Genomic DNA, 25,724 nt, shown 5'->3' with positions numbered 1-25,724 from the left:
TGCGATCTGCCCACCTCAGCCTCCCAAAGTGCTGGAATTATAGGCGTGAGCCACCGCGCCCGACCAATTCCTGCTTTCTCTTGTAGGCATTTGGTACTATAAATTTCCCTCTACACACTGCTTTAAATCTGTCCCAGAGATTCTGGTATATTGTGTCTTTGTTCTCATTGGTTTCAAAGAACATCTTTATTTCTGCCTTCATTTTGTTATTTACCCAGTAGTCATTCAGGAGCAGGTTGGTCAGTTTCCATGTAGTTGTGCGTTTTGAGTGAGTTTCTTAATCCTGAGTTCTAGTTTGATTGCACTGTGGTCTGAGAGACAGTTTGTTGTGATTTCTGTTCTTTTATATTTGCTGAGGAGTGCTTTACTTCCAACTATGTGGTCAATTTTGGAACAAGTGCAGTGTGGTGCTGAGAAGAATGTATATTCTGTTGCTTTGGGGTGGAGAGTTCTGTAGATGTCTATTAGGTCCACTTGGTGCAGAGCTGAGTTCAAGTCCTCGATATCCTTGTTAACCTTCTGTGTCGTTGATCTGTCTAATATTGACAGTGTGGTGTTAAATTCTCCCATTATTATTGTGTGGGAATCTAAGTCTCTTTGTAGGCCTCTAAGGACTTGCTTTATGAATCTGGGTGCTCCTGTATACGGGTGCATATATATTTAGAACAGTTAGCTCTTCTTGTTGAATTGATCCCTTTACCATTATGTAATGGCCTTCTTTGCCTCTTTTGATCTTCGTTGGTTTAAAGTCTGTTTCATCAGAGACTAGAATTGCAACCCCTGCTTTATTTTGCTTTCCATTTGCTTGGTAGATCTTCCTCCATCCCTTTATTTTGAGCCTATGTGTGTCTCTGCACATGAGATGGGTCTCCTGAATACAGCACATGGATGGGTCTTGACTCTTTATCCAATTTGCCAGTCTTTGTCTTTTAATTGGGGCATTTAGCCCATTTACATTTAAAGTTAATATTGTTATGTGTGAATTTTATCCTGTCATTATGATGGTAGCTGGTTATTTTGCCTGTTAGTTGATGCAGTTTCCTCCTAGCATCAATAGTCTTCACAATTTGGCATGTTTTTGCATTGGCTGGTACTGGGTGTTCCTTTCCATATTTAGTACTTCCTTCAGGAGCTCTTGTAAGGCAGGCCTGGTGGTGACAAAATCTCTCAGCATTTGCTTGTCTGTAAAGGATTTTATTTCTCCTTCACTTATGAAGCTTAGTTTGGCTGGATATGAATTTCTGGGTTGAAAATTCTTTTCTTTAAGAATGTTCAATATTGGCCCCCACTCTCTTCTGGCTTGTAGAGTTTCTGCCGAGAGATCCACTATTAGTCTGATGGTCTTCCCTTTGTGGGTAACCTGACCTTTCTGTGTAGCTGCCCTTAACATTTTTTCCTTCATTTCAACCTTGGTGAATCTGACAATTATGTGTCTTGGGGTGGTCTTTTCAAGGAGTATCTTTGTGGTGTTCTCTGTATTTCCTGAATTGAAAGTTGGCCTTCCTTGCTAAGTTGGGGAAGTTCTCCTGGATAATATCCTGAAGAGTGTTTTCCAACTTGGTTCCATTCTCCTCTTCACTTTCAGGTACACCAATCAGACATCGATTTGGTCTTTTCACATAGTCCCATATTTCTTGGAGGCTTTGTTTGTTTCTCTTCACTCTTTTTTCTTTAAACTTCTCTTCTTGCTTTATTTCATTAATTTGATCTTCAGTCACTGATGCCCTTTTTTCCACTTGATCGAATCAGTTATTGAAGCTTGTGCATGTGTCATGTATTTCTTGTGCCATGGTTTTCAGCTCCATCAGGTCATTTAAGGTCTTCTCTACACTGTTTATTCTAGTTAGCCATTCATTTAATCTTTTTTCAAGGCTTTTACCTTCCCTGCGATGGGTTTGAACCTCCTCCTTTAGCTCAGAGAAGTTTGTTATTACCAACCTTCTGAAGCCTACTTCTGTCAACTGATCAAAGTCATTCTCTGTCCAGCTCTGTTCCGTTGCCAGTGAGGATCTGTAATCATTTGCAGGAGAAGAGGCACTCTGGTTTTTAGAATTTTAAGCTTTTCTGTTCTGGTTTCTCCCCATCTTTGTGGTTTTATCTACCTTTGGTCTTTGATGTTGGTGACCTATAGATAGGGTTTTGGTGTAGATGTCCTTTTTGTTGATGTTGATGCTATTCCTTTCTGTTTGTTAGTTTTCCTTCTAACAGTCAGGTCCCTGAGCTGCAGGTCTGTTGGAGTTTGCTGGAGGTCCACTCCCGACCCTGTTTGCCTGGATATCACTAGCAGTGGCTGCAGAACAGCAAAAATTGCAGAACAGCAAACATTGCTGCCTGATCATTCCTCTGGAAGCTTCATCCCTGAGGGGCACCTGCCTGTATGAGGTGTCAGTCGGCCCCTACTGGGAGGTGTCTCTCAGTTAGGCTACAAGGGGGTCAGGGACCCACTTGAGGTGGCAATCTGTCCATTCTCAGAGTTCAAACACCATTCTGGGAGAACCACTGCTCTCTTCAGAGCTGTCAGACAGGGACATTTAAGTCTGCAGAAGTTTCTGCTGCCTTTTGTTTAGCTATGCCCTGCCCCCAGAGGTGGGGTCTACAGAGGCAGCAGGCCTTGGTGAGCTGCAGTGGGCTCTGCCCAGTTCGAGCTTCCCGGCTGCTTTGTTTACCTACTAAAGCCTCAGCAATGGTGGATGCCCCTCCCCCTGCCAGGCTGCTGCCTTGCAGGTCCATCTCAGACTGCTGCACTAGCAGTGATCAAGGCTCCGTGGGTGTGGGACCTGCCAAGCCAGTTGTGGGATATAATCTCCTGGTGTGCTGTTTGCTACGATCATTGGAAAAGCACAGTATTTGGGCGCGAGTGCCCCATCTTTTCAGGTACAGTCTGTCACAGCTTCCCTTGGCTAGGAAAGGGAAATCCCCCAACCTCTTGTGCTTCCCGGGTGAGGCGATGTCTGCCCTGCTTTGGCTCGCCCTCCATGGGTGGCACCCACTGTCCAACCAGTCCCAGTGGGATGAACCAGGTACCTCAGCTGGAAATGCAGAAATCACCTGTCTTCTGTGCCAGTCACGCTGGGAGCTGCAGACCAGAGCTGTTCCTATTCGGCCATCTTGGAACGGACCCCAGTAGAGCCATTTTATTAGTGAGTAAACTAAACTAAGAGAGGTTAAGCAAATTCTTAAGTTCTAAATGCAGAGCTAGTTACACAGCAGACCTGACACTAAATCTGCTATTTTTAATTTCAAAAGTAAATTGTGCAAAGTATAGAATAGGAATAATTTTTAAATGAAAGTAAATATAAAAGGAGTGTGGTAAAGTAATTTAAAAGTTAAATTAATACTTAACATCAGTTTTTAATTTTTTGAGCTTTTAGACAAATAGAATTGATATAGTTTTTTGATCCTGTGCAGCTTCCATGTGGAAAATAAAATATATGGTTGACAGGTAAATGAAGTGATCTTAGCAAAAGAAACTTAAAATCTACTAAAATTTTTCCTTTACAATCAAAAATATATTTAAAAATGACTGATGAATAAAATATAGCTCTACATAAAATAGCATTAAAAAAGATAGTTAATAGAGTTTGCATCACCTGCATCCAAAATACATCTCCAGTATTGATCATTTGCTAAGCAAATTACTTCCAAGGACATGACAGCCATCATCCTTCGTTTATAGCTTTCAGACTGTAACATTTCTGTTTAAAGTGTTGAACAGAAAAACACAGCTGTAATTTATACAAGAGGCAATGAAATGCTTGATTCTGTTTTTTGTGCCAGCTAAGTAAAACCAAGGGTTGAGGTCACCACTATTACCACCAACTGCATGCATTAAATTCCCCTCTATGCACAGCTCCCTGTGAAGTAGTGACAAATTCCATCAGCCCATGATCTTTGAGGTTTATAGTCTATATAATAAGTGAAAAAATCCTTAAATTTCTTTTTTTCAGATGGGGTCTCAGTTTGTTGCCCAGGCTGGAGTGCAATGGCATGATCACAGCTCACTGCAGCCTGAATCTCCCTGGGCTCAGGTGATCTACCATCTCAGCCTCCCTAGTAGCTGAGACTACAGGCGTGCATCACCACACCCAGCTAATTTTTGTATTTTTTGCAGAGACAGCATTTTGCCATGTGGCCTAGGCTGGTCTCAAACTCTTGGGTTCAAGCAATCCACTTGCCTTGGCCTCCCAAAGTGCTAGGATTACAGGCATGAGCTATATGCCTGGCGGAAATTTTTAATCTTTGGTCTGAGTGACTTAGATTGGGTGGTCACATACTTCAAATTCCCTTGGAAAATAATACATCTCTCTTGGCTAAAATTAGTTGTTAAATAAAATTTGAATGTGGGTTTTCAAGAATAGCAAAGTAATCCACAGTATTGTCAATAAAAATTTAATATCCATTAAATTAGGTATGAGGCTTTATACATTTCCTGAGTATAAAAAAGATACTTTAAATAAAATCTTGGATGAACTTGTACTACAGACAGAAGATATTACAAATATACATGTCTATTGTGCTAGGAAAAAACACACAGACTATCTTTTCCTCATATCTTTAGCCAGCCACTCTATTACCAAATCTGTCCTAAATCTAGCTTAGCTCTACCATTCCATGGCATTCTCTTTTAAAATTCAGCTTCTACTCCAAGAACTCATCCTGAGACGTCTAATAAACTGATTTTTCTTTTACACATAGTGAAAATGGGTAGTGTGAGGAGGGAGAGCTATTGCACGGCCCAAGGCAAAACAACAGTGGCCAGATGCTCACTGTTGTTTGTTCTGTTTGTGTCATTGTCAGGACTTCCCCCACAATGGCTGTAGGAAGCAGCAGCCCTGGTGAATTTTTATGTGCTTTTAAGCCATTCCTGTTAGGGGGCAGAGCTTCCTACTGTTAAGGTAGGTTTTTACAATGATTTAGTCTAGTAAAAGTAACAGGATGATCCTCTCACTTCCTCCTAACAAGACTACAAAATGATACAAATGCACACAAATAAACATTGAAAACACTTTCCAATATCTCTTGGGGCTCATATCCAGTATTTGGGATATGTTCCCAGTACCTAGTAAATTCCAACGTCAGGTATTGAGCCAGACTTCTTGAATCAGTAGAATGGGGTTGAAAATCTTAACATATTTTATCCCATCCTAAAATGAGTTGTTGGAAAAAAATCAGTTCTCATTCTCCAATTAATTTCTCTTTTTTGGCTTTAGTTTTTTATTTTTATCAAAGTGATGCATGTGCATGATTCAGAGTTAAATGTTACTAAATGGCCTATAACAAAACTTAGTGGTTCCTGGCCCCACCCTCCCAACTTTTCTGTGTTCATCACTCCATATACAATCGGTTTAGACTCTTCCCTATAACCCTCTATGATTTATAAATCTCCTTATTTCTACATATTTATACACATTGCTGTGTTTTGCTACATTGATTTAGACTTCATTGACTTCATGTTATGAAAAATGGGAAATTAACTCTTTCAACATTGCCCTTTCCTCCTCCCTTTCTCCATATTTATAGCTTTTAGTTAAATCAATGTTAAGTGCTTACATGATGTCTATACAATTATTATTCACAGCTGAGCACTGTAATGTACTATGGTTGTGTCTCTTTTTTTTTTAAACAGGTAATAATATTCTTATTTATTTATTTTATTTTGAGACGAAGTCTCACTCTGTCACTAGGATGGACTGTAGTGGCACAGTCTCGGTTCACTGCAACCTTTGCCTCCCAGGTTCAAGTGATTCTCCTGCCTCAGCCTCCCGAGGAGCTAGGACTACAGGCGTGTGCCACCACACCCAGCTAATTTTTGTATTTTTAGCAGAGACAGGTTTTCACCATGTTGGCCAGGATGGTCTCTATCTCTTGACCTCGTGATCCACCTGCCTCGGCCTAATAATTTCCTTAGTTTACAATAGTCACCCCTTATCTGCAGAGGATACATTCTAAAACCCCCAGTGGATGCCTGAAACTGAGGATAGTACTGAACCCTGTATATACTATGTTTTTTCCCAGACAGATGCTTCTCAACTTATGATGTGGTTATGTCCTGATAAACTCATTGTAAGTTGAAAATATTGTAAATTGAAAAGCATTTATAAACCTAATCTGCCAAACAGCATAGTTTAGCCTAGCTTAACTTAAATGTGCTTGGAATACTTACATTAGCCTACAACTTGGCAAAATGATCTAACACAAAGCCTATTTTATAATACAGTGTTTAATAACTCCAGTAATTTATTGAATACTGTACTAAAAGTGAAAAACAGAATGGTTATATGAGGACTGCAAGTACAGTTTCTTTTGAATGTGTATCACTTTTGCACAATTATAAAGTCAAAAACCGTAAGTCAAACCAGACTGTCTGAACATACATATCTATAATAAAGTATGTAGGCACAGTAATAGCTTAACGGTAACTAATAATAGATTACAACAATATACAATAACCGAAGTTATGTGAATGTGCTCTATCTCTCTCTCTCAAAATATCTTATTGTCCTATACTGCAGGTAACTGAAACCACAGAAAGAAAAACTGCTGAGAAGGGGAGACTGCCGTATTTCATCTGCTTAGTTTTCCTTATACCTACTGATAATTTCTCCCATCTTTTTCCTCTAGACTGGATGCACAGTTCCATTCTGGAACCTCCCCTTGCTGTCTTCCTTGAAATTCCCTATGCTTTATGCTTGAGTAAGGTTCCCAGTTTCCCGGGTCCCTCTCCTTTCTATTTCTTAGGGAGAATTCTAGCCTTGGCATCTTTAGGTCTTTCCTAGTTAGGCTCTGAGGAGAGCACTCCTAATGGGCACTGCCAGTTCTCAAGCCTTTTGAGGATTTATGGTGTGAGTCCAAGAGGTTCTCAGCTTTCCCACTGTTGGCTTGGAATGATCTTCTCTGGCTGGCTAAGTCCTAAGTCTTGCCTATCTGTTTCCATCTTCCAATATTTTATTGCTGTTGCATCCTTTCTTGTTTTTGCTTGAATGCTTGTCTGCTGCTGGTGGTATTATTAGTATTGCTTAATCTCCATGTAATTTTAGTGGGGGTCTTGAAAGGGAGTAAAATTAGATAAGTCCATATAATTGACCTAGTGACCCTTACCCTTATTTTGGCTAGACTGAATGCAAATTTGAAAAAAAAAAAAAAAAAAAAACGAAAACAAAATCTCCAGCAGAATTTTTCACAAAACATTCGTCAAAATATAACAAAAGATTTTGCCAAATTTGTCTCTAAAATTAGGAGGCAAGGAATAAGTTGGAGGGAATATTTTTCACTTAAAATTTCCTCTTTCCTTTTTTTTTTTTTTATGAAGAAGATGTTTGAACTTCTGGAGAAAGCTGGAAAATAAAAATAAATATAATTGTGTAAAATATAGTCTGTTTGGGTCACACATCTTTGATTTTAACTTGGAAACAAAACTACGTTTGCATACACAAAAATGCAGCTCTTTATTATTTGTATTTTTATTTCTGGTCTTAATAAAATGTTTATTTCATGATTTTTAAATATTTAAAATATAATGCACATATTATTTTGTTTTCTCTCAGAGTATCAATAATTAAACTGAATAATAATCAGAACATGTATTTATAAAGAGATTATACTCTATACTCACCTACCAAAGTCTTCCACACTGGGAGTTCAGGAATATTTAATTTTATTATATATTTGAGAACCTCTGTATGAAAGGTTAACACTGATAAATGGATTATATTATTTCCTTTAGTATCTGTTTTTCTCCAGTTAGCACCGATAGAAAACAGGTACTGAATAGTGTCCAGTGCTCCTGAAGTGGCAGCAAGTAACAGTGGAGTGCACTGATTTCTAAAAATTAAGAAACATAACAATTAAACACACAGAGTGTCAAATTTACTTTTTGTAAAACTATTCAAGCTGCAATTGGAGGCAGTCTGACTTACACCACCACCTTCTGTTCTTAGGAATTCTCATTTTCTGTATTCTACATGTGAATCGATTTGTCTCCCTTGCCATGCCATCCTTACTATGGGTCCCTACCCACCTCCCCAACTTAATTATCATGCCTTATAATTTGTTTAGAGGATGATAAGGCACAAAGTTCTTACAACACACTGTCCTATTTAAGCCTTACAGCTACTCCGTAAGTGAAGGAAAAAGCAAGGCAAATATCATCAGCCCATTTTACAAATGATGTAACTGAGGCTCAGGAATTAATTACACCCATTGCTTCATGTCCAGTTTTCAAATCCCAGCTTCCTCATTGTGGCAGAAACTAACAGTTTTGCTTGAAAATTCATTATCTGATTTTTATATAGTGAAAACACTTTGTTTGGCTAACCAGTGCAATACTACATTTCCCAGATGCTGCTGCTTCTTTTTTGTTGTTGTTGAGATAGAGTCTCACTATGTTGCCCAGGCTGTAGCGCAGTGGTGCAACATCAGCTCACTGCAGCCTCTGCCTCTCCGGTTCAAGTGATTCTCATGCCTCAGCCTCCGGAGTAGCTAGGATTACAGGCATGGACCACCATACCCGGTTAATTTTTGTATTTTTAGTAGACACGGGGTTTTGCCCAGACTGGACTCAAACTCCTGACCTCAAGTGATCTGCCTGCCTTGGCCTCCCAAAGTGCTGGAATTACAGGCATGAGCCACGGCACCTGGCCTCTTCTTTCTTCTCATGGCCAGACATGATGGTGAAAGGAGTTGCCATCTGAGGGACACCAGCTTCCTCTGGTGGCTTCCACATGTTCAGAGCAACAAAAGGAAGCTGATGTCTCTTATACTGTCAAGCTGTTATACTAGCCCTAACCCACTGAATAATAGTGGAAAGGTTACTCGAAGACCTAGAAAAACCTGAATGAAACTATACCTAAATCAGGCTCAGAGATCCAAAGTAATGACCTGGTCTTTAGATTTCCAGCCAAGAATGTACCTTCAGGAGAAGTTACACCTTTACCCTAAATGCTGATCCGCAGCTAAACTGCAAAACAAAAGAGTGTTGGGATTTTTTAATTTCAAAGTTATTTTATTCTTTTTAATGTATTTCTCTTCCAGATACCACTAAATATTTCTCCTGTAATCCAAAGCCTGTCCCCTTTGATCCGAAGTCCTAGGGCTGCCTCCTGGTTGTGTAGGATCCAGTTTAGAGCAACTCTCTCCTCCCTAATCTCAGGCTTCTTCCAGGGCACTAAGCAAAGAATTCAACATGAAAAATTAATCTGTAGAACCATATTACTGGAACAAGGTTAGGAAAAACTCCCCAGGGATTAGTCTTTATTCTTCCAGAAAACATGCATAGGTTAATAGAAGCGCTTGTCTTTATAAATTCTAATGATAAATGGTAGAAGGAGACAGTGAGTAGAAAGGACAGCAAAGTAAACCTCACATACCTTTCAAATCACCCATGCCTATCGCCTTTTAATGGCAGTGTGTGCGGCAAACCATGAAAAGCAGAAATTTATATTCTATTTAATTTTCTTTCTTCTTGTATTTTTATTATTGCCTAGACATCAACCTCAACCTGATATAAATGCTTAATGACTTACTCAGCTGTTGCCTCAGCTTCTAGCAAACTAGGATCCTTCCTACAGAGAGCAATAATGATGCAAACGTTGTCATAGAAAGCGGCAAAGTGAATTGGCATCCAGCCTCTTTTTTCAGAAAGCGTGTAATCAGCTTTGGAACACAGTAGACAGACTGTTGTTTCTAATGAGCAAGCCTGTGCGGCAAGGTGTAGAGGTGTTGGACCTAGAATGGATGGACAATTACTTCAGTGATCAGAGCACTAACATTCCTAAAAAAAACCTAAATGCCTCATTGATATCTATCCACAGAGCTTAGTATTATATGGTATAAAATCTCCAAAGTAAGTACTAAAAAAAGTTTAGACAACCCTATATTCCTTTATTTAACTTGGGATTAAAAATCCCGACCACTAAAAATCCATACTTAGAAACAAAAAACAAAAAACAAAAATTTTTTAAAATCCATATTTCTTTATAAGCAAAGAAAAATGAGTAACATTTAAAATATTAAATATTTGAATACAATAAAATAAAATGTTAAATATTTGAAAATTTAAGTAAATGTGTAAAATAGTTATGGTAAATTATTTCTTGTTTATTTTCCATTTTACTCATGGTTTTTAGTTGAAGATAAAAGCCTTTGAAATTCATATATATATATATATATATGTTCACAAAGGCCTCTATGTCACTAAATCCAATGGGCATTTTTCTTCTATTTTTTTCCAGTGCACACAGATATTTATTATTTGGGTAGATTCCCAAAAATGGGCCAGGTGCAGTGGCTCTTGCCTGTAATCCCAGCACTTTGGAAAGCTGAGGTGGGTGGATCACCTGAGGTCAGGAGTTTGAGACCAGCCTGGCCAACATGGTGAAACCGGGGTCTACTAAAAATACAAAAAAAAGCCGGGCGCGGTGGCTCAAGCCTGTAATCCCAGCACTTTGGGAGGCCGAGACGGGCGGATCACGAGGTCAGGAGATCGAGACCATCCTGGCTAACACGGTGAAACCCCGTCTCTACTAAAAATACAAAAAACTAGCCGGGCGAGGTGGCGGGCGCCTGTAGTCCCAGCTACTCCGGAGGCTGAGGCAGGAGAATGGCGTAAACCCGGGAGGCGGAGCTTGCAGTGAGCTGAGATCCGGCCACTGCAGTCCAGCCCGGGATACAGAGCAAGACTCCGTCTCAAAAAAAAAAAAAAAAAAATACAAAAAAAAAATTTAACTGGGCATGGTGGCGTGTGCCTCCTAGTCCTAGTTACTTGGAAGGCTGAGGCAGGATAATCGCTTGAGCTTGGGAGGCAGAGGTTGTAGTGAGCAGAGATCATGCCATTGCACTCCAGCCTAGGCAACAGAGCAAGACTTCATCTCAAAAAAAAAAAAAAAAATCCCAAAAATGGGAGTTGCTGGGTTAAACTGTATAATCATCAACAGTATCATTATTATTGGTAATAGATATTGCCAAATTATTCTCCCAAAGCATAAAAGCAATTCATACCTTTACCATGTGATATGGTTTGGCTCTGTGTCCCCACCCAAATCTCATCTCGAATTGTAATCCCCACATGTCGAGGGAGAGAGGTAACTGGATCATGAGGGCAGTTCCCCCACGCTGTTCTCATGATAGTGAATGAATTCTCACTAGAGTCCAACTGTCATTTTTCAATTCTTATCTTACTTATTTCTCAATAGTATTTTACACCATTGACCACTTCTTCCTATTTAAAATAATTTCTTCTCTTGGCTTTTGTGATATCACACTCCCAATTTTTGTCCAATTTTACTGGTTACTCCTTGGCAGTCTCCTTTGGAACCGTCTCATTGTCCTACTATCCAAATGAACTTTAAGGCTCAATCTTGGGCTGTTTTCTTAGTGGCTTTGCTTACCATATACAACTTGACTCCAAGGATTATGTCTCTAGATCTGATTTCTTCTGATTTGCAGATCTATATCTTCAACATCTCGTAAAGCATCTTCACACATCCCCTCAAACTTAATATATTCAAAATTGAACTACTATCCTTCCCTCCAAACCTGGTTCTCTTTTATTGCTTCCTAAATCAGTGAGAGATATGATGATCCAGCCATTTGTACAGACCACAAACCTGGAAGACTCTTTGGCACCTCTCTCTTATTTCCTTCTCCATAACCAGCCCATCACCAAGTCTAAAAATCTCTAGAACCCATCTCTACCACCACCACCATCCTAATCCAAGCCATAATCATCTCCCAACTGCTATCCCCATCTTGTTCTGCCCTTATCCAACCCAGTTTTTCAAAACATAAATCTGATCTTTTCATCTCCTTGTTCGGCTTCTCAAGGCCATCTGATTATGAGGAACAGTGACAGGATCCACTGGCTCCAACTTAACTTGAAGCACTAGCTACAACTACCTTCTTCACCTACCTCCCAGTAAAACCATGCATACCTTGTTCTCCTCATTCTGGCTTTCTTGTAGCTCCCCAAATGTAGCATAATCACACGCCCCAGGTTACGCAGGAAAGTACTGGTCAAGTACTTCTCCCCCTATACCCTACCATTACATTATTAAAGGCCTATTTACTACAGTTTCTTTTACCTAGTACATCAAGTTCAGCTATCAAGAAAAATTTATAAGGCATATTTAAAAAGCAAAAAACATAGTTTAAATAATTATGTGCTAGCATAATTATTAATAGTGCCCTTTCACTTTCAAGTCTCCCTGATATGGATGATGAATTATCTGGTCATCCTGGACTATTCCTGTTCTCTGACACCTTCCTTCTCCCAAACAATTCCTCCCTTACCAGGATCTAGCTAACTCCTAATCATTTCTCAGTTTAAAAGATATTTCCTCAGTGAAGCACTGTTTTCATTAAATCTCTGCCATCAGAATCATCCAGTGTCCTCCTACCTGCCTTCATAGTTGGAGCTTGATATTATAGCCTTTATAGTCTATAAAATTTGATCCAAATCTATTTATTTAAAATTACTGTTTAGTCTTCCAGTTTCTGGTTCAGGATTTAAGGAGCTTAGAAGTCACCACTTCATCCTAACAACAAGTAAAAAGCTGAACCAACCCTAAATAAATCAACAGTCCTTAAGTTTGTCAGATAAGGGAGGTAATGGGCAAACTGATACCCTCAAAATTGGAGAGACAAGTGGATTCACAGAGTCATAACTTAGTAGAGCAGAAACTCACAAGCAGAAACTTTCTAAGGAATCATTACTGGAATAAGAAAACCTTAACATTAATTCACAATTGCTAGAAGCTCCGTGTGGACAACTATGAGAGTTAAAAACTCTAGAAGGATCCATCATACTGGGGCCCCATGCTTTCATGTGTGTTTACTTCTAGGAGTTTTATCAGGTCCTTACGGTGAATATCGAAGAAAAATCCCCTCATACTTCCAACCGGGGGAGGGAGAAAAGGAACCATTTTGAAATATTCCAAGGCATTGTGTTCCTAACAAGACCTGCTCTCAAGAGAAACTACTTTACCAGAGCCTAACCTATTGGGCTTTTATCAGACCCTAACCTGCCTAGGGAAGGCAAATGCCCAACTCCAGTCACCTCTAACCATCCTGCCTGGCCTAAGGGACAGGGGGAGAGGACTGAGAAGCACTGGTGAAGTTCAAAGTATAGGGACGCAGGCTCACCAAGAGACTGAGACATAATCATAAGATGATAGAATGCTTCTCACCCTATACCTTACCATTACATTATTAAAGGCCTATGTACTATAGTTTCTTTTACCTAGTACATCAAGAAAAATTTAGAAGGCATATTAAAAAAGCAAAAACCGTAGTTTAAAGAGACAGAGCAAGCATCAGAACCAGACATGGCAGGGATGTTGGAATGAACAGACAGGGAATTTAAAACAACTATGATTAATATGCTAAGGGTTCTAACAGATAAAGTAGCCTGCAAGAACAGATGGGCAATGTAAACAGAGACATGGAAATCCTAAGAAAGAACCAAAATGACATGCTACAGATAAAAAACACTGTAAAAGAAATGAAGAATGCCATCAATGGGCTTATAAAGAGATTAGACACAGCTGAGGAAGGAATCTCTAATCTCGAAGATGTATCAGTAGAAACCTCCAGGCCAAGGCACAGTGGCTCACTCCTGTAATCCCAGCACTTTGGGAAACCAAGGCGGGAGGATTGCTTGAGCCCAAGAGTCTGAAACCAGCCTGGGCAACATAGTGAGACCTCATCTCTATAAAAAATAAACAAAATTAGGCCGGGCGCGGTAGCTCACGCCTGTAATCCCAGCACTTTGGGAGGCTGAGACGGGTGGATCATGAGGTCAGGAGATCGAGACCATCCTGGCTAACACGGGGAAACCCTGTCTCTACTAAAAAATACAAAAAACTAGCTGGGCGAGGTGGCAGGCGCCTATAGTCCCAGCTCCTCGGGAGGCTGAGGCAGGAGAATGGCGTGAACCTGGGAGGCGGAGCTTGCAGTGAGCTGAGATCCGGCCACTGCACTCCAGCCTGGGCGACGGAGAGAGACTCCGTCTCAAAAAATAAAATTAAATAAATAAATAAATAAACAAAATTAGCCAGGCATGGTGGCAAAGGCCTATAGTCCCAGTTACTTGGGAGGCTGAGGTGAGGGTCACTTGAGCACGGGAGGTAGAGGCTGGAGTAAGCCGAGATCATGCCACCGCACTCCAGCCTGGGCAACAAATACCCTGTCTCAAAAATAAAAATAAATTAAAAAGTCTAGGGGGAAAAAAAGAACAGAAAGAGAAGAAAGAGAGAAAGGAAAAGAAGAAATATTTAAAACAATAATGATTGAGAATTTTTCCATATTAATGTGACGTATCAAACCACAGATTCAGGAAGCTCAGAGAACACCAAGCCAAATGAATGTCAAAACAAACAAAAGCTACACCAAGGCATATCATTTTCAAATTACAGAAAAACAAAGATAAAGAAAATAATCCTATTTACTGCAGCACTATTCACAATAGCCAAGATTTGGAAGCAACCTAAGTGTCCATGAACAGATGAGTGGATAGAGAAAATTTATCCATTCATGTAGATACACAATGGAGTAGTATTCAGCCATGAAAAATGAGATCCTGTCATTTGCAACGACATGGATGGAATTGGAGGTCATTATGTTAAGTGAAATAAGTCAGGCACATAAAGACAAACTTTGCCTGTTCTCACTTATTTGTGGGAGCTAAAAATTAAAGCAATTGAACTGATGGAGATACAGAGTAGAATGATGGTTACCAGAGGCTGGGAAGAGTACTGGGGGAAAGTGGGGATAGTTAATGGGTACAAAAGAGAAAGAATAGATAAGACCTAGTATTTGCTAGCACAACAGGGTGACTATAGTAAAAAAAATTAATTGTATATTTTAAAATAACTAAAAGAGTATAATTGGATTATATGTAACATAAAGGATAAATGATTGAGGTGATGGATACTCTACTCTGATGTAATTATTATGTATTGCATGCCTGTATCAAAAAATCTCATATACTCCAAGTATATATGCCTACTAAGTGCACACAGAAATTAAAAATTATTTTAAAAAGAAATCCTAAAAGAAGCCAGAGTAAAACACATTACTAATAGAGAAGCAAAAATAAGAATTACACCCAAGTTCTCCTCAGAAACTATGCAAGCAGGAAGTGAGTGGAGGAAAAAATAAAGTGTTGAGATAATGGAACCACTAATCTAGAATTCTGTAACCTGTAAGATTATCCTTCAAAAATGAATGAGGAATAAAGACTTTCTCAAACAAAAACTGAGGGAATTTACCACCAGTAGACCTGCCTTGCAAGGCATGCTAAAAGAAGTTGTCCAAAGAGAAGAAAAATGATATAGGTCAGAAACTTACATATACATAAAGGAAGGAAGAGCATCAGAGAATTAAAAAAAAATGAAGGTCAAGTAGAATGTTCTCTTTGTCTTAATTGAGCTAACAGACAACAGTTTGTTCAAAATAACATTATCATGCCCAGTACAGTGGCTCACGCCTGTAATCCCAGCACTTTGGGAGGCCAAGGTGGGTGGATCACTTAAGGTCAGGAGTTCAAGACCAGCCTGGCCAACATGGTGAAACCCTGTCTCTACTAAAAATACAAAATATATAGGGTGTGGTGGTGCACATCTGTAATCCCAGCTACATGGTAGGCTGAGATGAGAGAATCGCTCGAACCCGGGAGGCAGAGGTTGCAGTGAGCCAAAATCGCATGACTGCACTCCAGCCTGTGCAGCAGAGCAAGATTCCATCTCAAAATAAGTAAATAAATAATAACATTATCAACAAAGGGTTTGAATATAGATATAGATATATACTTATATATGCTTATGCATAAGTGAAATGAATGACATTTATGAAATGCATGACATATATATGCTTATGCACAAGTGAAATGAGTAAATGAATGACAGGTGGGAAGACTTAGGAATATTTTGTTATTATAAGGTACTTACACTATCTGTGAAGTGGCTTAGTGTCATCTGAAAGTAGACTTGGAATAATTGTAAATTAATGTTGTAAACTCTAGGGCAATCACTAAAACAAAAATGTAAAAAGCAGTATAATGAATATGCTAAGATAGGAGGAAAAAAACCCTAAAAAGGAGAAGGAAGCTGATAAGCTGGCTGAGGAGCATTAATCATGAGGGGTCCTTGTGGCAAACTAAGCACTTGTCCTCTATACTGTCCCTCTCCTTGCCCCTAATCTGAAAAGCTTCGGTTTTCTGTGTAGACTACCTTAGAGCCTTAATTGAAGACATCTTCTGTTTGAAGAGTATTTAAGGTTTCCAATAAAATGTACACCCCTCAAGAAAAGTTTCCTGAGCACCTATGAAGGCCAAGTGTTTTTCTGGGTGTTAGGAAACTGGCTAACAAAATAGACCAAATCCTTGTCCTTTATAGAGCTTTATACTCAAGTGAGGGAGACTAACTAAAAAAATAAATGTATATAAGGTAGCCATAAGTGATACTTAGAAAAGAAAAAGAGAGAGCAATAATGTAGGAGGCACACTATTGTTACTTAACTGGAAATTTCTACAGGGTGGATGGGACAGGTAAGCTTCCTTTTATCCCGCTCCAGGTCCACTCACCTCCTTTACCACTCTGGCTCTCCTGCACCTGCAGAAAAAGCAACCCTTGTCCTCTGGCTCCTTGTCAGTATCTGCCAATGGGTAGCCCTGGCAGGAGACTGGAGGAGGAAGAATGAGGTCGGGCTCCCTCTCTGAGGTCATCTCAGGTTTGCTGTGCTCCTCCTCAAACGGAAGATGGCCAGTTTAAGTAACTATCCCCTCCCCCTTGACAATTCAGGTCACTGAAAGTAGTTTCTTCAAAACAAAAGCCTTTTTGAATTCTCTTATACAGAGTGCGAAGGTATAGCCTCTTAAATATAGACACAGAAAGTGTAACCTCTTAAAATTTTGTTTTTCTCCGTATCCAACATTTAGGTTAAGTCTACTACCTCAGTCAAAAATGACTCATTCCTCAGACCTCATAGATTGTTACTGCCACTAGACGGAAGCATATCTAAATTATATTATAATAACTTTTCTTTTTTTTAAGTTGTAGAAACCACTTTTGGGCCTGAATTCATAAAAAATAGAGGTGACAGCAAATTCCACAGGAAAAAAAAAAGAGAAAACTCCCCAAACTGAAGAGGAGTATCAATAAATAACTATGAGTAGAAAGTAATTTATACTTCAAAATGAATACAAAACATCATTATGCAACATTCTGATGCAACAGCATTTTGGAGATTATATACTATAAGAAAAGTTCTAATATATGCAATAGCCTTTTTAAATGCACAAAATATTTTATTTATGTCTTACCATTTCTTTCCTTTTTTACTTCTACTTTGGATGACTCTGTTTTAAAAGGGAATGCACATAGAAGTATGATTATTAATATACAGCGGTTTCCTAAGTTGTTCAAGAAGACTCATATGAATAAGAACAAAATGACTATGTAGATGTATCTGGCAAGATTACATCAAACGGTGTTGAGAATAACTTTTGGTCAAGTCATCCAGGCATGTCATATGCACCTGGCAACGCATAAAAGCAGACCTGGAAACTCTGCCCCCGCAAATGGCTGCTTAAAACTCACAGGTGGGACAATTGGTGTTGGTTAAGCAATAATATTGGCAGTAGAGTATTATGTTTTCCACACTTCAAAATCTACCCAATTCTCAGCAAATGGAAACTGAAGCAGTCAAAGGGCGCATGAGAAACTGTTAATTTACCAAAGACTTTTTCCACACTAAAAAAGGCTTAAAGTAATACATCTTTAAATAGTGTTACCTATTGCATTTAAATGCGATTGAATTGTGTCTTATTTTAATTAGGTTCATTATGTATTATGTATTGAATATTTTCAGAAACAGAAGAATCTGAATATCAAAACGTTTTAATCATACTGATAGAGTACAGAATTTATGGATATTCAATATGGTTAAAGCACAACATTTTGTTTTGGTGTCTGTAAAAATTTAACATAGCTTATTAAGATAGCTGACTTCATTAAATATAAAATCACCACTTCTTATTGCCAATATTGTTGCATTGGCCATTCCTGACAATTTACATAAATATGTACATATATATGTAACCTCAAACTCCTAGGCTCAATCTTCCTGCTTCATCCTCTCAGAGTAGCTAGGACTACAGGCATGTACCACCAAGCCTGGCTAGGTTTTTTTTTTTTAAATTTTATAGGGGGTTCTCGTTATGCTGCCCAGGCTCATCTTGAACTCCTAGTCTCAAGTGATCCTCCAGCCTCGTCCTCCCCAAGTGCTGGCATGACAGCAGTGAGCTACTACACCTACCCCTGACAATTTATCTATATTTTCCTTTCCAGTTATGCAGGGCCACCAATTTCATTGTCAACTTTATTTGTTTTTATTCTAGCTAAATTTATTTCAATGACTATAAAATGTCCATGCATATTTAATAATCACAAAAATAGCTTTTAAAGTTTAAATGAGGTTAACCTTAACGGGCTATTAATGCTAAACATTATTATTATAAAGAAATTTTTTGTTATTAAATGTAATTTAAACATATGTAATATAAACTATTCCCTGTTTGAGGATCCTGGAATAAAGAATGATTGTTCTACTGGGACCTGATAGTCATATCTATTGCTGTTCTCTGAATTTCTATAGTATATCAGTGTATATTAATTTTTCCAGCCCTTATCAAAGGATATCCTGCCTTCACCCATCCATGCATTAACTCAAGAAATACTTTCTGAGCAACCATTAAGCCAAGCTTTCATCTGGACGCTAGGATACCAAGGCAAATAAAGTAGGCTAAATCTTTGCCCTCTTTTAGAGCTTATACTCAAATGAAGGAGACGCAATGAACAAATATAAAACTATATAAGATAGTTATAAGTGGTACTTAGAAAACTAAAAGGAGCCCTTCTTAGATAAATGAAACAAAAACCTCAACTTTGCTCTAATTAATACCAAATTTTAACCTGCTCCAAAATCGACATGCATTCCTAATGCTGAGTAAGGGTAAATAAAATAACAACATTTTAGGTTAAAAAGCTTTATGGTACCTTGGCCGAACGTAACAAAGCGCCTCTGGTTGACCTTGAAGTTAGCATTGCACAGTTGACATATAATAGAAACTCTGTTGTGCAGGGCAGCATGATGAAAAATAGTATAACCTGCTTCATCTGAAACATTGATTGTTGAGCTTGAGGTTTTACGGCTAAATGTATGGAAAACTGCAGACAACCCTCTTTCAACAGCGGACTTCATACCAAATGGAATACTCTAAAATTAACAAGGCCAGAATCAGTTTATCAAAATGCACTTAAAGTCTGGTTTAAGGAAAAAAAGACATGAAATATATTAACAGAATCACATGAATGCTGCTAAAATTAAGTAGAATTTTTACAAGATCCACGCGTGAAAAGTTTCTTACTGGATAATGACTAAAGTTGTTAGAGCTATAAGCAAATATTAAGAATTTTAAAAATATTTTGGGGAATTTTTCTTATTATTATTTTAATTTTTTTCTAAAATATTTTAAAAGCAAATGAAGATCATTGGGTTCCTTCTCTGATTTAAGAAAAACCTAATTTAGAAGTCTAGAAACTTGAAATATATAGCTATAGAAATACAGTTTATCATCAAAAGGTAAAAATGTCACCCTCTTTAGACATTCTGACTAATATTTAAAAATTCAACTAACAAATTTTTGAGTTTTCAATTTGTGGACGTGAAAGCAAATAAATGGAAAGTAAATACCAGTCTAACCTTTCAAGCTGGTGAGCTTCATTGCTCAGTTCCAGAAGCTGTACTTCAAGGCTTGTTGAAACAGATGCGGAGATTTGATTCAGGATGCTAGGTCTGCTCTTTAGGTTTTAGTTCGAGGATTGAAGCCTGGCTCTGCCATTTACTATATGATTTGTGAAAGATCCCTCTCTACACCTCAAGTTTCTCATTTGTATAACAGGAATTATAACAATAGAACTAGTCATACCTTAAAAGAGTTCGTTGATTTATAACATTGCTTAACATAAAAAATAAGTAATCAATAAGTATGAGCCATTATTGAGATTAATCACAATCCAGTGCACTAACAGGTACTCTGAAAGAAATTTATAATCCAGAATTATATAGCCTTTCAGCTACTAAAATGTGGCATTTTATTTCATATTGAAGACTTTAACCTATTATTATCCCTAGGATAAACATCTGAGACACATACTTATCAATAATATATAACTTCATATACTAAATTATGTGGTAGTCACTGAAATACCTTGCATTTCATAGCTCTTTTGAAACCAAATTTTTTCTTAAATTGTTCGTGTAATTGAGCATCTGTCAGTGGAAGTCTTTTTGGTCTCAGATTGTTCATTATTTCATTTATGGCTCCCCACCACTGTGTCTTATATAGTTGCTGATAGAAAGTTTCAAGTTCAAAATACATCACATAGTAGCTATAAAAAATAAAGAAAAAAAGATGTTTCTCTAACTTTGAAGTGATTTGCTACTTCTCTTTCTATGCTGGCGAAACTTTTATTTTTCTGTAATAATTAAATACAAAATGGTAGTTTAAATTGTACTCAATTGTAAGTATATTAATAACATCATTATCAACTGTTATTAATCAAGTCTTTATATAAAAATACCTTCTTCATATTGTATTGACTCTGTCTTTCCCATGACAGTGATCTGGGGCAATGTCTAAAAGTTCCTGGAAGGCCTAACTCTGGCTGAAGTTCTAGGTCATCTAACTGTCTGCTTACCTACCTCTTATTCTTTTAAGCTAATTATGTCTATATTTGGCTCCTCAAGAGTTTACCTTGAATGTGATCTGGAATGATGCTTTGTGTAATGGCTCCTTGGCTTTTACTCACTGCAGCAGTGAACTAGAGAAACCCCCCTCCTACCAGGTCCCTGGAACATAGATGGGGCTTGACACAGCCCTGATCCCTATCACTCTGGAATGGAAAATTGATAAAATGTTGAGTTACTCTGTTCCCTGGGTTTGCTTACCATCACAGGTGAGGGAAAACGGCCACCTTCCTCCCCTTCCCCCCATGAGGTACCTTTCCCATGCCCAGATTTCAGCAGTAAATACTTCAGCTACTGACCTATTTCTGTCAGTGGTAAGCCTCTTAATATTACCTGGGTTTCTCCTCCAAATGCAACTATTTATTGCTGTAAATACAGTATTCTTTTTTCTTGAAACAAGGTCTTACTCTGTTACCAAGGCTGGAGTGCAGTGGCGCAATCACTGTTCGCTTCAGCCTCGACCTCTCAGGCTCAAGAGATCCTGCCACCTCAGCCTCCTGGGTAGGTGTGACAACAGGTATGTGCCGCCTAGCCTGGCTAACTTTTAAATTTTTTGTAGAGATAGGGTCTTATGAATTGGCATGGTGACTTATGCCTGTAATCCCAGCACTTTGGGAGGCTGACGTGAGCAGATCACTTGAGGTCAGGAGTTCGATAGCAGCCTGACCAACATGGCAAAACCTCTTCTCTACTAAAAATACAAAAATTAGCCAGGCGTAGTGGCACATGCTTATAATCCTAGCTACTCAGGAGGCTGAGGCAGGGGAATCACTTGAACCTAGGAGGTGTAGGTTGCAGTGAGCCAAGGATTGCACCACTGCACTCCAGCCCGGGCGACAGAGCAAGACTCTGTCTCAAAAACAAACAAACAAATAAAAACAAAGATACGGTCTTACTATGTTGTCCAGTCTGGTCTCGAACTCCTAGGCTCAAGCTATCCTCCCACCTCAGTTACTATTCTCCAAAGTTCCAGACTTGGTCCTATCCTCTCAATTGCTTGCATGCCTTAAAAGCAAACAAACGAACCAACAAGCAAAACGTCCTTATTTGTTTTTAAATCTTTGCCTCTAATTAAAATGTTTCCTCTGAGCTCTAGTTCCCATATTTCCAAATTTCAGTGTCCAAGATTTAAAAATCCAGGAACACAACACATAAAAGACAAAAAATGCTGGGATTTGATCTTCATCTCTATCCCTGTTTAACCACTCTGTTCATTATAAGAACTAATTACAAACTCTAAGGATTATTACACCGACTATATCAAATACATGAAGTAATAACTATAACATTTAATACTTTGTTGAGTCCATATGTCATTCATGGCGGTTATTATTCTGGAATCGCCACTGTAAAGGTTTAAATTAACCTTCGCATTTTGTCATTTTCTTTGTTCTCTACTAACTTTCAACAAACTGTAGCTAGCGTCAGTAATTAGTGAAAGCTCCTTACCTTTTTCCATGAAATTCCATGACTGGTATTGAGTAATATTCTTTATATCCTGAATCTTCTATGAATGTATTAGCAGCACAATCTCGTATTTTTTCTAAATTTTTCTAAAATATGAGTATGTTACTAAAGACATATCCTTAGACACATCTAAACAATTATAATAATTCTTTGTATGAAATAGTATACATGTAAATGACAAATTTTAAATTTACTATTCCAGAAGACCCGGATAGCAGCTGCATATATCTAATCCTTACTTTGAGAATGAGGAAAAAATACTAAAGGACAGACATATAGTATACAGAAGGCAGAAAAGCAATAACAATTGAAATGTAGAATTTTTATACTAAATTCCAGGTGAAGAATTACTGTTCCAAAATTTTAAAGGATCTCTGTTCTAATCCTGATTCTTTGAGGAAAATGGAAGAATGTGTACTGAGTGTCCAGAGATTTCTACTGCACTCTTTGGTTACCTATTCTAGGACAAATATGGTCCATTAGAAGTCTGTAAATTCTGTGAGGATGATAGATGTACCTAGCTTATTTATAATTTTGTCTCAGATATCCAACACAGTACCTTACATATATCTGCACTTAATTCACTTATGTTAAAATAATGTATAGGCCGGGCGCGGTGGCTCACACCTGTAATCCCAGCACTTTGGGAGGCCGAGGCGGGCGGATCACGAGGTCAGGAGATCGAGACCATCCTGGCTAACACGGTGAAACCCCGTCTCTACTAAAAAAATGCAAAAAATTAGCCGGGCGCGGCGGCGGGCGCCTGTAGTCCCAGCTACTCCGGAGGCTGAGGCAGGAGAATGGCGTGAACCCGGGAGGCGGAGCTTGCGGTGAGCTGAGATCGCGCCACTACACTCCAGCCTGGGCAACTGAGCGAGATTCCGTCTCAAAAAAAAAAAAAAAAAAAAAAAGTATGAAAAAATTATTGAGTTGTGAGAATAATCATTTGGAGAGCTGTCTAGTGCCTGTACCAACAGAGGCTCTTTTTGGTTGGATAATAGGATAAAAGACTTGAGAAATGATAAACTGTCTAAGGAATCATTTAAACCTGAAAATCTTCCAAGGCATTCTCAATTGAAGGGGTGCTGATATCAAATTCAATTCCTCCATGAACATGAAAATATTGATTCTCTTCGTAGTGAAAATTCTGGCATTTAAAATCTCTTCCATAAATAAATGGAGGCAATTCTCGCTCTGTCTTGACCTTGTCATCTCCAAAAATGAAAACAAATTTTTATTTAAAAAGTGAACAGCACATAAACAATCATATTTTAAGAGATCTAACTTCTCATTCATGTAAACAAAGTAGGAAAATTTCAGATGAAATTAAAATCTTGGCAATTATAGTGCATAAAATTATGCTGTTAATGTATATAAATATTTTAACATTAAAATATATTTTTGGGCATGCACAGTGGCTCATGCCTATAATCCCAGCATTTTGAGAGGCTGAGAGGGGTGGATCGCTTGACCCTAGGAGTTCAAGACCAGTCTGGACAACATGGTGAAACCCCATCTCTACTAAAAATACAAAAACTAGCTGGATGTGGTGGTGCACGCATGTAATCCCAGCTACTTGGGAGGCTGAGGTGGGGGGATCGCTTGAGCCCAGGAGGTAAAACCTGCAGTGAGCTGAGATCATGCCACTCCACTCCAGCCTGGGTGACAGAGTGACACCCTGTCTCAAATATATATATTACAGTGCCAATACTGCCCTCAGTCCATTACCATATATATTATGTATATCTCAAATATATACACATATGTATATATAAAATATATACATATATGTATATATAAAATATATACATATATGTATATATAAAATATATACATATATGTATATATAAAATATATTCATATATATGTATATATAAAATATATTCATATATATGTATATATAAAATATATTCATATATATGTATATATAAAATACATTTACATTTTGAGCACTTTCTGTAGTTTCATTGTACAGACATTTCAAAAGTATGCTCAAAACATTGTTCTAGTTCTCGATTTATCGTGAGCTCAAGATTAATATCTTACTCCCAATTATAAGAAAGGACCAGAAACTCTGTGCCTAAGAGAATCTTTGGTTAAATATACAAAAACTTATCTCAGCTAGTTTAGGTAAAAAGAGACATTATAAATACATAGATGGGTATATCTCACATATAGAAATAACCATCTTGTATTTCTGGAAGGTAATGAAACTACACAGATAACTTATTTTTTAAAATAATTCTCTCTCCTGGGCGTGGTGGCTCATGCCTGTAATCCCAGCACTTTGGGAGGCCGAGACAGGCGGATCACCTGAGGTCAGGAGTCTGAGACCAGCTTGGCCAACATAGTGAAACCTTGTCTCTACTAAAAACAGAAAATTAGCTGGGCATGGTGGCGGGTGGCTGTAATCCCAGCTATTTGGGAGGCTGAGACAGGAGAATTGCTTGAACCTGGGAGGTAGAGGTTGCAGTGAGCCAAGATTATGAAACTGCACTCCAGCCTATGTGACAGAGCAAGACTCTGCCTCAAAAAAATTTCTTTCCTCAAATTCCAGCAAAGGCTAGGTTTTTTCAATATTTTGACTGGTTAGTAGAATATGGCTTCCTCAACATAAGGGACATAATGTATTTTGGGAAATATAAAAGGTAAAGAAAAGTACAGACAATAATATACACTATACACCCTGATCTCAGCACCTAGAATTAACTATTAACATTAGTCCTATTTGCTTCCCATAGTTTAAGTAATAAGATATTGCAGATATAGCTAACATTCTCTTTAAGCAAGTCCCTCTCAGTTCTATACATGCTCCCCACCACCCAAGAGCTATGCACTGTCATGATTCCATTTCTAATAGTTCACAGATATTGATATCTTCAGCACCTGAATTCTCATGATATAAACTTTCACTAAAGAATTTGCAAAATTTCTGCTGAAAAGTTGCCATCTGAATAGAAAGCCCATTATAATAAGCCTACATGCTTGGAAAGCAATGAAAATGTATAAATTGTGTGCTAATCAGTGTAGAATGAAGAGTTTATACTGAAGTCCCATCAAATTCCATTAATCATGGCCTGTTTCAGCTCTCTATTCTCTTACATTGCTCTATTTGTTTATTAAAGTGCCAATACTACCCTCATTTAATTACTGTAGTTTTAATATGTTTCAATCTATTTTTCAGAAACGAAAGATCATTAACAACCCTTGCTGCTCTATATTAATTTTAAAGTGTGTAAACTTCAGTGAAAAATATGATCAGGATTTTGAATAGAAGTACACTGAATTTATAGAGTAATTTGAATAAGATATGATACACTCACAGTGTTTTCCCATCATGGATATGGCATATTTCCCTATTCATACAGAACTTATTTTTTTTAACTTATTTTAAATATTTCAGAAGTCCTTATAATTGGTATAAATATATACAAAGTACTATGTACATACGCTGA

The 25,724-nt window shown here is 38.1% G+C and overlaps 2 protein-coding genes across 2 annotated transcripts in view; one reads left to right on the top strand and one right to left on the bottom strand.

Moving 5' to 3' along the window:
* Nucleotides 1-7,160, top strand: part of OSGEPL1 (O-sialoglycoprotein endopeptidase like 1) — a 54,514-nt gene extending 47,354 nt beyond the window's left edge. Inside the window, exon 11 of the mRNA XM_073019873.1 lies at nt 6,513-7,160. The gene's annotated coding sequence lies outside the window, so the exon portion shown is untranslated. The remainder of the gene's footprint in view (nt 1-6,512) is intronic.
* Nucleotides 1-25,724, bottom strand: part of ANKAR (ankyrin and armadillo repeat containing) — a 73,140-nt gene that overhangs the window by 31,452 nt on the left and 15,964 nt on the right. Inside the window, exons 4-10 of the mRNA XM_007965617.3 lie at nt 23,318-23,481; nt 22,252-22,355; nt 20,264-20,444; nt 19,050-19,269; nt 9,522-9,723; nt 7,613-7,821; nt 3,591-3,695 (exon numbers count right to left, since the gene is read on the bottom strand). Coding sequence (XP_007963808.3) covers nt 3,591-3,695; nt 7,613-7,821; nt 9,522-9,723; nt 19,050-19,269; nt 20,264-20,444; nt 22,252-22,355; nt 23,318-23,481 — 1,185 coding nt within the window. The remainder of the gene's footprint in view (nt 1-3,590; nt 3,696-7,612; nt 7,822-9,521; nt 9,724-19,049; nt 19,270-20,263; nt 20,445-22,251; nt 22,356-23,317; nt 23,482-25,724) is intronic.

Source organism: Chlorocebus sabaeus, chromosome 10 (genome assembly GCF_047675955.1).
Source record: "Chlorocebus sabaeus isolate Y175 chromosome 10, mChlSab1.0.hap1, whole genome shotgun sequence".
Lineage (NCBI taxonomy): Eukaryota > Metazoa > Chordata > Mammalia > Primates > Cercopithecidae > Chlorocebus > Chlorocebus sabaeus.
Note: the sequence above shows the minus strand (reverse complement) of the source record. Positions and strands in the feature narration are given on the sequence as shown.